This window comes from Olea europaea, chromosome 7 (assembly GCF_002742605.1).
Source record: "Olea europaea var. sylvestris chromosome 7, O_europaea_v1, whole genome shotgun sequence".
Lineage (NCBI taxonomy): Eukaryota > Viridiplantae > Streptophyta > Magnoliopsida > Lamiales > Oleaceae > Olea > Olea europaea.
In genome coordinates this window covers 25,519,728-25,534,013 of record NC_036243.1, presented here as the reverse complement: position 1 = coordinate 25,534,013, position 14,286 = coordinate 25,519,728, and the positions used below count along the sequence as shown (strand labels likewise).

Here is a 14,286-nt window from a genome sequence, read left to right as displayed (position 1 = left end):
CGTCTATAGCAAGGACTCTCTTTCTGCGCGCCGGTGCTTCCTCAGTGATGCACCGAATGAGGGGAAGGGAGAAGGCCGCCGTTGTGGGGGAGAAATGGAGAGAGAGAGAGAGAGACGAGAATGGGGATAGGCTTCTGCCGTTTGGGGGTTGGGGTGGGAGTGGGTATATCAATTTAATATTATTAGGGTTTGAAATTTTGGTAAATAAAAATATTGATTAAAATAAAATTTCTGATTTTTGAATTGTTAAACTTGCCATCTGATTTTAGAATGTTGAATTTTTAATGTATGATTTTGTGTAATTTTCACTATAAGTTATTCCATTTGTGCAAACGATTAAAAATGGGCCAATAAAACTCAAAGAGAACAAAACGAGTACAAACTCTTATGCACAAACGGGAAAAGTTACCAATTTGGAAACGTAAAAGAGAAGCTAGGTGTCAAATATTCCTTATGCGTGTAGTCGATGGACAATTTTTCTTTTCTTTTCTTTTTTCTAACTTTTTTTGAATTATAAAATTTATTCTTAAAAAATCTACGTCAAACACGCTTTTAATAAATTTTATAGTGTTAAATATGAGAGGAAAAACTGAAGGCACTTGTATAATTAATAATAATAATTTTAGCTCGGTTTTATTTATGACAATTAACATGCATTAGTTTTGAGAAATTAATTAATTGGTACCAAATACACACAATATGTGTCCCAATGTAGCCCATCAATCAAACTAATAAAATAAGCTCTTGTTTGATGCTCATTTTAATTATTATTATTATTATTATTTTTTTTTTTTTTACCACATCTCATGTTCCTACTATATTTTCTTGGTTACATGGTACAACCCCTAAGATTTTTGTTAGAGATGGATGTAAGAGTGATAATGCCGTTGAGCCTTGATGAGTATTTTGCCCTTAGATGCAATTGGAAAAGTATTTACAAAAGCGAGACGAATCCTTCTACTCATAAATTTGACACACTTAAATTTACATTTATTTGACAAATAATCGTGACCTTTAATTTAAGCAAATTCAACACTCAGTATGTATTCCAATAGACTAGTGTGTTTTATTAAAAACCTATACCCTATATCTATATGAAAGAATTAGGATTAGAAGCAATATAATAGTCATAATGACTATGACTATAGTGGTATAAAAATAATTTATAAATACTGTTATATTTACAATTGTTTTATCAATTTTTAAGTTGTTCTGTTTGGTGGTTGGCGGAATCTTATCAATTAAAATGGAAATATCATCCAAACGACTAAAATTGCACGGAAATGAGGAAAATTAAACTCCGCGTGCGAACCGCGTACGAACTTTTTATTCACAAACGTAAAAAGTTTGAAATTTGGAAACGGAGAAAAAGAAGCTAGACATCAAATATCAAATATGTCTTATACCGTAAATGAACAATTTTTTCATTTTTCTTAAAAAAAATTTGAAGTACCATTTTTAACAAAAAATATTCTTAAAAAATCTTCGTCAAATATGTCTTTAATAAATTTTATAGTGTTAAAAATAAGAGGAAAAACTGAAGGTACTTGTATAATTAATAATAATAATTTTTTAGATATTTTTTATTTATTTCATTTAACATGAATTAGTTTTGAGAAATTAATTAATTGGTACCAAATACACATAATATGTGTCCCAATGTAGCAGAAAACAAAACACCTCCAAGCTGATCGATCAAACTAATAAAATAAGCTCCTGTTTTGATGTTCATTTTAATTTTTTTTTTTTACCACATCTAATTTTCCTGCAGTATTTGCCTCGTTAAACGGTACAACCCCTAAGAATTTTGTTAAAGATGGATGTAAGAATGATAATGTCGTTGAGCCTTGATGAGTATTTTGTCCTTAGATGCAATTGGAAAAGTATTTGCAAAAGCGGGATGAATCCACCTACTTATAAATTTGACAAATAATTGTGACCTTTAATTTAAGCAAATTCAATGCTTAGTATATATTCCAATAGATTTGTATGTTTTATTAAGAATCAAAACCCTATATTTATAGAAAAGAATTAGGATTACAAGAAATACAATAGTCACTGGACTGTAGGGATATAAAAATCATTTATAAATACTACTATATTTACAATAGGTTTATCAATTTTTAAGATAACATTTGGGGTTTGTTGGAATCTTATCAATTAAAATGGAAATATCATGCAAAGGACTAAAAACGCATAGAAATGAAGAAAATAAAACTCCGCGTACAAACCGCGTACATCTTTTTATGCACAAACCTGATAAACCGAAAAAGCTTGAAATTTGGAACCGGAAAAAAAAAAAAAAGCTAGGTATCAAATATCACAAATATGTCTCGTACCGTAAATGAACAATTTTTTCATTTTTTGTTAAACTTTTTTTGAAGCAACATTTTTAACAAAAAATATTCTTAAAAAATTGTCGTCAAATATGTCTTTAATAAATTTTATAGTGTTGAAAATGAGATGAAAAACTGAAGTTACTTGTATAATAATAGTAATAATTTTAGATAGGCTTTGTTTATGTCATTTAACATGAATTAGTTTTGAGAAATTAATTAATTGGTACCAAATACACATAAAATGTGTCACAATGTAGCAGAAAATGAAAAAACCTCCAAGCTGATCGATCAAATTAATAAATAAATGAGCCTGTAACTAATGTCTACTTTTTCAACGTTTAATGGTGACCGGGAAGCGGGAAGCTTCACTGCAGTTTCCGGGAAGCTTCACTGCAGTTTCTCTAAGCGTCTGTCCCTTGAGAGCTGCGAGCGTGGCTTGGTGAAAAATTAGGCACCCAGCTATAAATACCTCACTTCAGCCATATCCATCCCACTTCAACAAGTTCTTCATTTTTCATATATTTCTATCAGTTCTATTTCCCTACTTTACCTGCACCCAATTAATCTGGCCATTTCTATCTTCAGATTGAATCAATATCGATTTTGGAATCTGTAATTGTAAACCAGCTTATTGATTAGTATTGCTGCTTGAGTACTGAGAAGCAGAAGAGACCAAAAAGACAGAGGAAAAGGTAGTCCTTATCATAATTTTTCAGTAACTACTGTGCATGCCTGTCTCACTATAAACTTGTTTCAGCATAAGCATCATCTTCATTTTACAGGGAAAACATGTCAGATTTAAAGAAAACACTGCTGCTTTACTGATAGACCAGGAAGCATCACTCCGGAGAGCCTTCTCCATCGCACTTTGAACGAGTTACTTCTCTAATATTCCCTACAAAACCAGGCGGTCCGTTCATCCATATCCATCCTTCCTTTTCATATATTTCTATCAGTTCTATTCGTTTCCAAATTAATCCTGCCATTTCTATCTTCAAATAGAATTTCATCACCCTGCTGGCTTTCAATATCGATTTGGAATCTGTAAACCCGCTTATTGATTAGTATTGCTGCTTGAGTACTGGGAAGCAGAAGAGACCAAAAGGCAGAAGAAAAGGTAGTACTTATCGTATTGTTTCAGTAACTACTGTGCATGCTTTCACTATAATCTTGTTTCAGCATAAGCATCATCTTCATTTTACAGAGAAAACATGTCAGATTTAAAGGAGACTCTGTAACTTGCAGTTTCTCTTGAGAGTTGGATTGGGCTATAAAAAGGGCTCCGGATAGCCTTCTCCATCGCACTTTTCTCTAATATTCCCTATAAAGCCAGGCGGCCCGTTCAGCCAGATCCATCCCATTTCAACAGGTTCTTCATTTTTCATATATTTCTTTCAGACATAATTTCCCTACTTTATCTGCACCCAATTAATCCGGCCATTTCTATCTTCAAATAGAATTTCATCACCCTGCAGGCTTTCAATATCGATTTGGAATCTGTAAACCAGCTTATTGATTAGTATTGCTGCTTGAATACTGGGAAGCAGAAGAGACTAAAAGGACAGAAGAAAAGGTAGTCCTTATCATATTGTTTCAGTAACTTCTGTGCATGCCTGTCTCACTATAAACTTGTTTCAGCATAAGCTTAATCTTCATTTTACAGGGAAAACATGTCAGATTTAAAGGAGACCCTGTAACTTGCAGTTTCCCTTGAGAGTTGGATTGGGCTATAAAAAGGGCTCCGGATAGCCTTCTCCATCGCACTTTGAACGAGTTACTTCTCTAATATTCCCTATAACACTAATGCTGGCTGTACTGGCCAGCATTAATGAATAGCTGGGCGGGTGGGGGGTGGGTGATTATTTAAAAATAATAATTCACCCACCCCTCTGTTTGTGTGTGGCCTGTACAGCCTGTACAGCTAGCACAACTCTACCTATAAAGCCAGGCGGTCCGTCCAGCCATATCCATCCCTTTCATATATTTCTATCAGTTCTATTTCCCTACTTTACCCGCACCCAATTTATCTGGCCATTTCTATCTTCAAATAGAATTTCGTCACCCTGCAGGTTTTCAATATCGATTTTGGAATCTGTAATTGTAAACCAGCTTATTGATTAGTATTGCTGCTTGAGTACTGGGAAGCAGAAGAGACCAAAAAGACAGAAGAAAAGGTAGTCCTTATCATATTGGTCAGTAAATACCGTGCATGCCGTATTGTTTCAGCATAAGCATCATCATTATTTTACAGGGAAAACATGTCAGAATTAGGGCATCTCCAATAGTGGACCAAAATACCAAATTTCATCAAAATTTGGCGCAAAGTAGTGCAATGTCATATTTGACCTTTTTTTTCATTTGTCAAAGTAATTCATGGAGAGTATTTCGTGTTATTTGTGTTATATATTTTTTAATACAATATTTTTCATTATTATTATTATTTGCATTAAAATAAATTTTAAATGTGAAATAATTAATGAATTAATTAAAATAAGAATACAAAAAAATTTAAAAAATAATTAATGAATTAAATATTTTTTAATTTAACGTAATTATTTATTTTTAAAATAAATAAATAAATAATCTTTCTAATAAATAAATGATTTAGAATAAAAAAGGAATATGATTAAACACTGTTCATTTTGTGTAATTTTAATGTAATGGTTGGAGATGATTTTTAGTTTAGTACAAAATGATATAAATTTTGGTGTAGGGTTGGAGATGGCTTTAGAAGAAAACAATCTTTTCGACGTTGAAGCCCAGCAATTACCGTTGCTGCCAACACACGAACCAGAAAGTACTTCACGGACTTTGCAGAGGGTAATTTTGTTGATACGCTCGGCCAACCTTTTCAAGTTATCGGGAGAAAACTATTCCACCGACAGCTCTTCATCTGATTCGAGCGTATCAATATCGTTGCCTGCTTATAATTCTGTTGGCACTGCTGATGGTGAAGATAATGCGGTACGTAGTAGTAAGTAGTAACTTATATCATCTCTTTTCCAACTTAATTTTAGAGTTCAGTAAATCATATATGTACGATCAAGACTGCAATAATTAATCATCATCATTTCTTCTGCATAAATAATCAGGGTTCCGAAATCGTGGAAGCTGCACATGTTACGCTGGAGTTTCACGAGGATTCCTTAATTGTCAACTCTACACCCCAGAATGAATACACCAGTACTATTGAGCTCCAGCGCATCCAGATGGGAAACATCACCGAGATGGTAAAGACAATGAACTTGGACGAACTTCATAATTATGGAGGAGTCCAGGGAGTTGCAGATGCATTGAACACTGATCTCATTAATGGACTTTCTGATAACCTTGAAGCTTTTTCTAAATGCAATACAAACGAACTCTCTCAAGCCCTCACCTTCTTCCACTTCTTTAAGGAAGGGTGCAACAATTACACAATCTTCCTTCTATCATTAGCTGCCGTCTTATCCCTGTCCTTTGGAATTGAGAAAGAAGGCGTAGCGAATGGCTGGTTTGATGGGACAATTTTACTTGTTGCCATCTTTGTACTTGTTGTTTTCATAGCAATACGTTCTTACTCCCAAGCAAGGTGGTACGAGAAGAAGTTCAAGAAACAATGGTTTTCAGAAGGGAGGAATGGGAAAGTAAAAGTTATCAGATCAAGGGGTCCTTTAGTAGTTCCTTCATCTGGTCTACGTGTTGGTGATCTAGTATGTTTAATGAAGGGATATCAGGTTCCAGCCGATGGAATATTTGTAGATGGTCAAGCACTAAAATTGGACGATGGGTCAAGTCTGACAATTGACAACGAACACCCATTTTTGTTCTATGGTTCAAGGGTGATCAATGGAGATGCTCGAATGATTGCGACATCTGTGGGGATGGACACAGTGTGGGGCGAGATGATAGGCAAGGAGATTGAGTCTCCTGAAAAGAGGTGCGAATTTGAAGTTTTACTTCATAAGTTGAGAACCCGTGTGGACTTTACTGCACTTCTACTCTCAACCCTTATCCTTACAGTTATGTTTCTACGATATTCACTGGGAAAAAGAGATGATGAATCCGGTCATAGACCAGATCCAAAGGGAGAACCTACTCATTTGAAAACTATTATAAATGTCATCAAAGGAATTATAATAGAATCAAAGGGGACAGCAAGAGTTTTGATTGCTTCGCTGAGTGTCTCAGTGGTAGGGATAATGGAAGGCATACCTTTTGTCATTTCATTTGCAGTCACCCGTTGGAGCCGAAAAACACTAGCAGAAAACGCTTCAGAGAAAGACCCACTAGCTTGTGTGAAGGTAGCATCAGTTACAGCCATTTGCACTGACAAATTTGGTGGATTGACGGAGCACCAAAAGGAAGTTGACAAGTTTTTTGTGGATAAGGAATTTGTTGGGGAAAGCTCCATGGTATCACCAAATGTCCTCGAATCTTTATGTGATGGAATTGGAATATCACTTCTGTCGTCATCTCCCAGAGGTAATGATGAGGAATTGGTACTTATCTCCTGGGCTGAAGATAAATTTGGTTTACGAAGGGAAACCCTAAGACATCAATGCAGCGTTGTCAAGCACAACGAGGGTAATCTTTTCCAATGTAGTGAAGCACTTTTGCTGAAAACCACAGAAAATGGACAAGAGTGTCATTTACATTATAAAGGACCTCCTCAGGATATTTTGTCCATTTGTTCTAGTTACTATAACGTTGAAGGGGAAATACATTCAATAGATGGTGAAAAAAGGAGAATGTTTGAACAAGCTACTGACTATATGCTAGATGGACAAGAAGTGATCGCATATGCTTGGAAACGCACAGATGCGTCTAATGATATGTCAATTGAAGCAAACGATTTGATCTTTGTAGGAATGGTTGGCCTGAGAAACATAGATCAGGATTGTATAAGAAATGCTGTCTCAACTTTGAGAAAAGGTGGAGTTAGGACTATTCTTGTCTCAGGAGATTGTATTGATGTACTTAGAACTATTGGCAACAACTGTGGGCTGCTTACTCCGGAGTCGGATGCTCTAACAGGTGAGGAATTTAGGAACCTAACTGACGGAGAGAGAAGGCAGAAGTTGGACAGAATCTGTATCATCGGAAACTGTACCTTGCACGACAAGGTTCTTCTGGTGAAGTGCTTGAGAGAAAAAGGTGAAGTGGTTGCAATGTTGGGGCAGAAAACAAATGATGCTCCAGCACTAAAAGAAGCTGATATAGGGCTGACAATGGGGACTTGGAGCTCAGAAATTGCCAGAGATTGCTCGGAGATCATTATCTGGAACGGGGATTTTACTTTTCTTGTTAAGCTGATCAATAACGGGAGATGCAATAATGAGAACATAAGAAAATTCATCCAATTCCAGCTCATAATTACCATATCAAGCTCATTTATTAATTTCATCGCAACTATAGTTTGGGGGGATGCCCCCATGACAGCATTTGAGTTGTTCTGGTTGAACATGGTGGTTGCAATTCCTGGAGGCTTGGCACTGCTGAGTGAGTGTCCAAAAGAAAGCCTAATGAAAATGCCTCTGAAATCAGCTGGACAACTTATTACCAAGGCCATGTGGAGAAATATTGCCCTACAAGCTTCTTATCAAACTGCCATATGTCTGACTCTTCACCTCAAAGGACGTGCAATCCTTGGAATAGGTGCTGGCCCCATTAAGTCCATGATTTACAATTCCTTGTTTCTCTGCCAGTTATTCAACTTATTCGTTGCTAGAGAGCTTGAAAAGAAGAATATTTTCAAAGGTCTTCACCAGAATAGATGGTTTTGGGTGGCATGTGCTATTTTTCTAACGTGTCAAGCAGCAATGGTGGCAGCAGACAATGTGTTCGACATTAGTACGAGGTTGAACTGGATGTTGTGGGCTTCATGCATTCTAATCGGACTAATTTCATGGCCGCTGGATTTCGCAGGGAAATGGATTGGTTCGCTAGTATTCCTTTCCTGATAATGAATTTATTTTTATTTTTGGTATGTCATGCATGCATTTTTTTATTATGCATGTAAATATCAATAAAGATACTTGGATGCTGTAAAAATTACAGCTCTCCCCACTTTTATATGGGAGAGGGGTGTACAAGTTGTTGTACATGTAGCACTTTGGTGTAAATATAAGCCATTTACTCTCTTTTTGTATTATAAATATTGTAAAATATGAGTTGTGGATCATCCATGTGAGGTGATCTGACCCACAAGTTATTAAAGTGGATTGGAGGGAGTGATTTGAATAGAATTCAAATTCATAACTTCCCTCAATTTTTATCAACTTCCATAACTTTATTTTGCACTTTTGAGAGAGAGAGAGAGAGAGAGAGAGAAGGTAAGAATAAAATGAAATTCGTATAGAAAATCACTCAAAAATAGAAAAATGCCTGAAACGACATATATGACATGAAAATTCATAAAATTAGACATTTAAATTGTAGATAATAATCCCTCATCCATTGTGATAGGGACTGAGACTATTGGAGAAGAAGAAAATGAAGATTTTGAAACTTTAAAATACAAGGTGATTCAACTACATAGATTTTGGAATTCATTTTTTCAAGTAAGGAGTCTTGATCCGAAATTTATGATTACGCATGTTTCAAATTATTACATTGGCATCAGAGCCGTAAAGTTGATTTCCTTACTATAATACATGCTTAAATATTATATTACATGATTCAATTGAGTTATAAATCTTACATGTAAAGTTTCGAAACCTTATATGGTCTTTAATGACATTTTTTGATATATCTGTTTAAAATTAATGAAATTTTGCAATTAATCTATTAATCACTCTCCTCCACTAGTGTCATGGCAAGTATACATATTTCAATTAGCTAACACCAGAATAAATTACACCAACAAAATAAACAATAATGATGTCACATGTCACTTTATTATTGGATCGTTTTAAACACAGATAGTTTTTCATCCATTCAAATTTGTCAACACATATTATGTCACTTTATCTATCAATCACTTTTTGGCAAAGTGACATAACCCAAAATAAAATAACCATGGCGTTCTCTAAATACAGACATCCATCGTCCTCAATGTGTAGTTATCTTCTCTTATCACTACCAAGTTTAGCATTTAGCAAGCATCAAATATGTTTGAATTCACTAAAATTCGGGTTTTCCAAGTTTTATCCATTTAAATAAAAACAAAACAAGAGCAATTGCATTCCACATACAGAACTAACGATTTTTTTTTATTTTTTTTTCCAAAAGGATCAATTGCCCAAGAATGCAAAGGTTTGTGTCTTAATTTGCACCAAGATTTAAAGATTTAGCCTCCATTTTTTGTAATAAAAATGGGTGGAATAGTATTTTTTTGAAAAATGAGTGGTTGGACAGAGGAAAAAGTTTTCGATTTAAGTGTAATATTTATTTTATGAAAATAAGAAAGAGAAAAATAAAATAGAATTTAATAAGAGCGAGCATAGTTTTTTTCTCGCAAATCTATCCCTTTTAAAAATAGATGGGTTTAAGTCAACCCAGCATAGTTTTTTTCCTTGCAAATCGATTCAATAAAGTAACTTGACAATTTTTTGATAGAGTTCAGTGTTTAGCAATTTGCTTATCACACCAGTAAAAGTTACTTTTTAACTAAACTGCTATAATGTTCAACCCTCGCTTGCAATCACCGAATTTCATGTTTAATGTACCGTTATTGCAAACCACAAATCTTTTTGTAGATATAAATTACCATTACAGAATAAAGCAGAGAAAAGAAAATAAAACATATAAGCATGCGTGAAAACACAGTACCCAACAGTTCTTCAAAATCAGATCTAATCATGTATCAATTAATTCACAAACTCAACAAAATAAAGGTAGTAATACATACAAATTAATTAATTGACTTAATACCTTAGATATTTGTAGTAGTAAATCATAGGTGACGATGACTAAACTGGTCTTCTGTTCTTCTTGAATCGCCATGGATGATGATATTATCAGATGTATACGCTGGCACAATCATTTGAATATGCTGTATTCAAATTGCAATATTATAATGTGTGATGATTGTGACAAGTTGACCATAAATTAAGGTAAGTCAATTGTATATCACTTTATCTCCTCCAATTAGGTTTTTTGAACAAAAAAAATTTCTCCAATCATGAGACCCTAGTCGGTGCATGCATGTGAGGAGAGAGATACTTTTCAAACATTTAAGAAAATTGACACTTTTTGTCCTCAAACTTTTTTAGCACCATATATCATCCGCCTTTCGAAAATGTAGCAAAACTCGTCCCTCCGTCCATTTTAACCTTTTTGCAACTAGGTCATTAAATACAGTTGCTTAGAGATAAATGAACATGAGAATTAGAGAAATTACAACTTAACTACAGTTTGGTTTGTTAGCAAACGATCAGGTTCTTATCTTCTTTTCTAAATTAGTAATTCTTTTGATTCATTATGCAAGTAGATCATTTGTGGGGAAGAAGAATTTGCCGACAGAACTTAAAAGTTTGGATTTACGCTATATGACTGCTAATTATACACTGGTTTCTCATATAATTAAATATTTCTGGAGAAACTTAGTTACATTCTAATTGATAGTTTGATAAAAATAATAAATTAATGAAGGCCCAGAAAAAAAGAAAATAATTTGTGGGTCATTAGCCAGAGATCTTTTTCATTCACAGAAATTAATTAGTTTTTTTAACAAGAATTGGCCTGGATTGTGTTAGAAATCTGAGCTTTTCTTTGGCTGCACCGGAACATATCTTGGCAACATCTATTATGTCACCTACTTTCTGACAAAGTAGCATTAATCATTTTCAGGAATAAACTGAGTTTTATTTCTCAAGACAGGCCACGATTCGTGCAAGTTTGAGTATCTCCCCTAATCACCAATTCTTGAATCGGACCCGACAGACCAGACCAGGCTTCTTCTCGTGTACCAAGAATTGCTTAACAAGACCATGATTATCTAACTTCTAAAACCACAAGTTTTGGCACTTAATAAGGCCATCCAGGAAATTACAAGGGGCTAAATATATTCTTATCATATTTTAATCGTATGAAAGATTTATAGCATTTATTCATTATCATATTTATGTCCTCAACTTTTTTATGTTATCATTCTCAAATTAATATTAGTTGTCCTATCATGAGATGAAATAAAAATACTTATATGTCCCTCTTATTTTTAAATAAGCCAAAAAGACAAAATTAAGATTAAATATTTATTCCTCATTTTAAAGCATACTAATAATATTTTTGGACGAAAACTGTGATGAAGCACAAGATTTGAAATGTAAAAGATAAAAATATAACGCAAAAAGTTAAAAATAATAAACGTAGTGATGCTAAAGTTCAAGACCTTTAATATAAATAAATAACAAGATGCGGCGTGGATATAATATAGTTAATTATTGATAGCCAACCAGGTGGCATCTACAAATACCTGTTTTGGAGAAGATCATTGGTAGACACTCTAGGTCCACCACGTGCATCAAATTAATCTACCTAACCCAATTGTCGTATTGAGGTAAAGACTTAAAGAGACGACGCCAGCCTTGACTCTGCAAAATTGGTTCCACATATCATCATCCATGGTGATTCATGACACGACCCATTCCAAATCATTCTAGTGGACTCGAAACGTGATTACGTTGATGATAAATACTGACTAGATATCAAATCTATCATCAAAACTGACTATAAGATATTTAAAAAAAAATGCAACAAAATCAAATACTTATATAAAAATATAATGCGATGGACCCAAAATATTTACTTCGTGCTTCATCAAAATGAGTTATAACACTCAACATGTCTTATGACTCTCATTCCAAGATCATTAGGTTCTTCCAGTTAAAAAGAATCAATTTCCACCGATAGGAAAAATTGTGAAAAAATATATGAGTTGATAACTCAGTGAATTGAGCAGTTCGAAAATAATTATACTTTTTCAATTTTACATTTATATCGAAAGTGGAGTTCATATCATTTAATAATTCACAAGATAACATCATGTAATTATAACAAAAAGTGAAATATTCACATAAAATCATAAAATATCATCTCAAAATCATGATATAGACATCAGCTGATAACCATCTATAATCTCATCACATCAAATGTACTGAAAAATCCACAAAAAATGTACCCTCTGACTGAAATATATAATCAGTCCATCGGGCTAAGAACTTTTGCTACGGGCCTTTGGCCCCTCCGTAAATGAAAGTCGGCCTCAAAAATCTCTCATAATCAATTTTAGAACACGGTCAAGGCCCTTCTGTGAATTATATGTACACGATCAAGACCAATGTTAGGTCAAGACCCTCCGTGTAGGATAGAACACGGCCAAAGCCCCTCTGTGAACTTGAAGAATTATATAATCATGGGTACTTTTCTGACCGATTTCAATATTGCATGTCTCACATACCAAACAAATCTCAATATCACATGTCTTATATAGTAAGTTACAAACGTGCCATAAATAATTTTTGAGATTCCACATGTATCATACTAAAAGAGATTTCCATAATAACCGTATAATTCGAACACATAATTGCACATACTTTGATAATATACTTAATTTGTAAATATTTTAAAAATATTTATATTTTTCCACTCACAGTACTATGTTAGTAAAATCAACTCGGTTGGTAAGCTGTTCTGATATCAGTACCGTCGCTTGAAATATGATATAATTTTTAAATAATTTCAATAATTAAATAGGCGATACCCAAACTTAATCATTTTATATTTGGGCGATTTCTAAAGTCTCTTTAATCGCTAAAACTAGTTTTTCTTTCATCTTACTCAATTTCATAGTTTATTATACTTAACCCCTTCAATAAAATTGAATTTAGTCTAACAATATAACAACTATAAAATCAAACATGACTTAACAATAAGTAACTTTTTACTTACCTTTCAAAATTGAGGAATTCAAACATAATAATGTAGACCACTTAATTCTTAACACGTTGACATTTTTTTTTATTTTCTTCTTCTTCTTCCCTTTTTTTTTTCTTCTCTCTTCTCTTTCTCTTTTTCTCTTTCTTTCTGCCTCGGCTTCTCTTGCGTGTATTAGTGTGTGTTTGTGTGTGTAATTGGATAGGTTTTCAACTTAGGTGGATTGATCGCCTCATTATTATTATTTTTTATTGTTTTTAGCTCCTTTTTTTTTCTTTTTCTTTTTTTTACTTTTTTACTTTTTGACTTTTCTTTAATTATATTAATGTATTACAAAACTCACCCCTTAAAAGAATTTCGTCCTCGAAATTCAATTAATTAAGTGCGAAAAAGTAGTGGATACTGAGAACGCATCCGCTCTTCACTCTCCCATGTCACTTCTTCTACAGCATGATTTCTCTAACGAACTTTTAGTCCCAAAATTTATTCTTTCATGTCATACTTTTAATAAGTTTCTAAACAAATATATGAAATCCTCATCTGTTCTCTCTCTCTCTCTCTCTCTCTCTCTCTCTTTGGGTTCCAAAACCTTAGGAAAACTCAATTATTTTTCCATTTTGAAGTTTAAAACACTACTTTTCATGTTCTCCAAATCTTCACCTTAAATCCTAATTTAAACCATTCTCTAATCACATTCTTTTTCTATAACAATGGTTACATATTAAGATCGAACAACATTCTTTCATCCATTTCGTCATACGTCCTTGGAATATTTCAATATTATATATATAACCTCAAGTATCATCACTTGTGTCTTGGTTTTATATGTCAATTTCATGAGAATAAATAATTATCCCTATAATCAACCAATCATAGTTTATAACCCTTTGCATTTTGAAATAATTGCTGCTAAATTAAAAAATAGCGTCTGAAAACCCGTTACGCGTTAAAATAATTTATTTTTTTGCGGGTCTGGACGTTCAGTCATTTGAAAATAACATTATTTTTAACTTAAAACTTTTTAGTGTATGGAGACCCAATTCGCGAGGAAGAAAAAAAGGAAAAAATTCAAACAAATTTAACGTCATTT

At 33.5% G+C, this 14,286-nt stretch overlaps 1 protein-coding gene and 1 long non-coding RNA gene across 2 annotated transcripts; one reads left to right on the top strand and one right to left on the bottom strand.

The window, feature by feature from the left end:
• Positions 1–3,300: 3,300 nt before the first annotated feature.
• On the bottom strand, positions 3,301–10,380 carry LOC111397564. The gene is made up of 2 exons (XR_002703271.1): positions 10,194–10,380; positions 3,301–4,431 (listed from the first exon to the last, which is right to left on the bottom strand). It is a non-coding gene; the product is annotated as an uncharacterized LOC111397564 (long non-coding RNA).
• Positions 4,032–8,461, top strand: LOC111397563 (calcium-transporting ATPase 12, plasma membrane-type-like). The gene is made up of 4 exons (XM_023024554.1): positions 4,032–4,112; positions 4,409–4,513; positions 5,053–5,303; positions 5,432–8,461. The coding sequence occupies exons 3-4, from the start codon at positions 5,061–5,063 to the stop codon at positions 8,279–8,281; spliced, it is 3,093 nt and encodes a 1,030-aa protein (XP_022880322.1). The 5' UTR covers positions 4,032–4,112; positions 4,409–4,513; positions 5,053–5,060; the 3' UTR covers positions 8,282–8,461.
• Positions 10,381–14,286: the final 3,906 nt, after the last annotated feature.

Coding starts and splice junctions, on each gene's coding strand:
- LOC111397563 (XM_023024554.1), top strand. CDS start 5,061: ATGGCTTTAGAAGAAAACAATCTTTTCGACGTTGAAGCCCAGCAATTA. Junction 5,304..5,431: donor CTGATGGTGAAGATAATGCG/GTACGTAGTAGT, acceptor ATAAATAATCAG/GGTTCCGAAATCGTGGAAGC.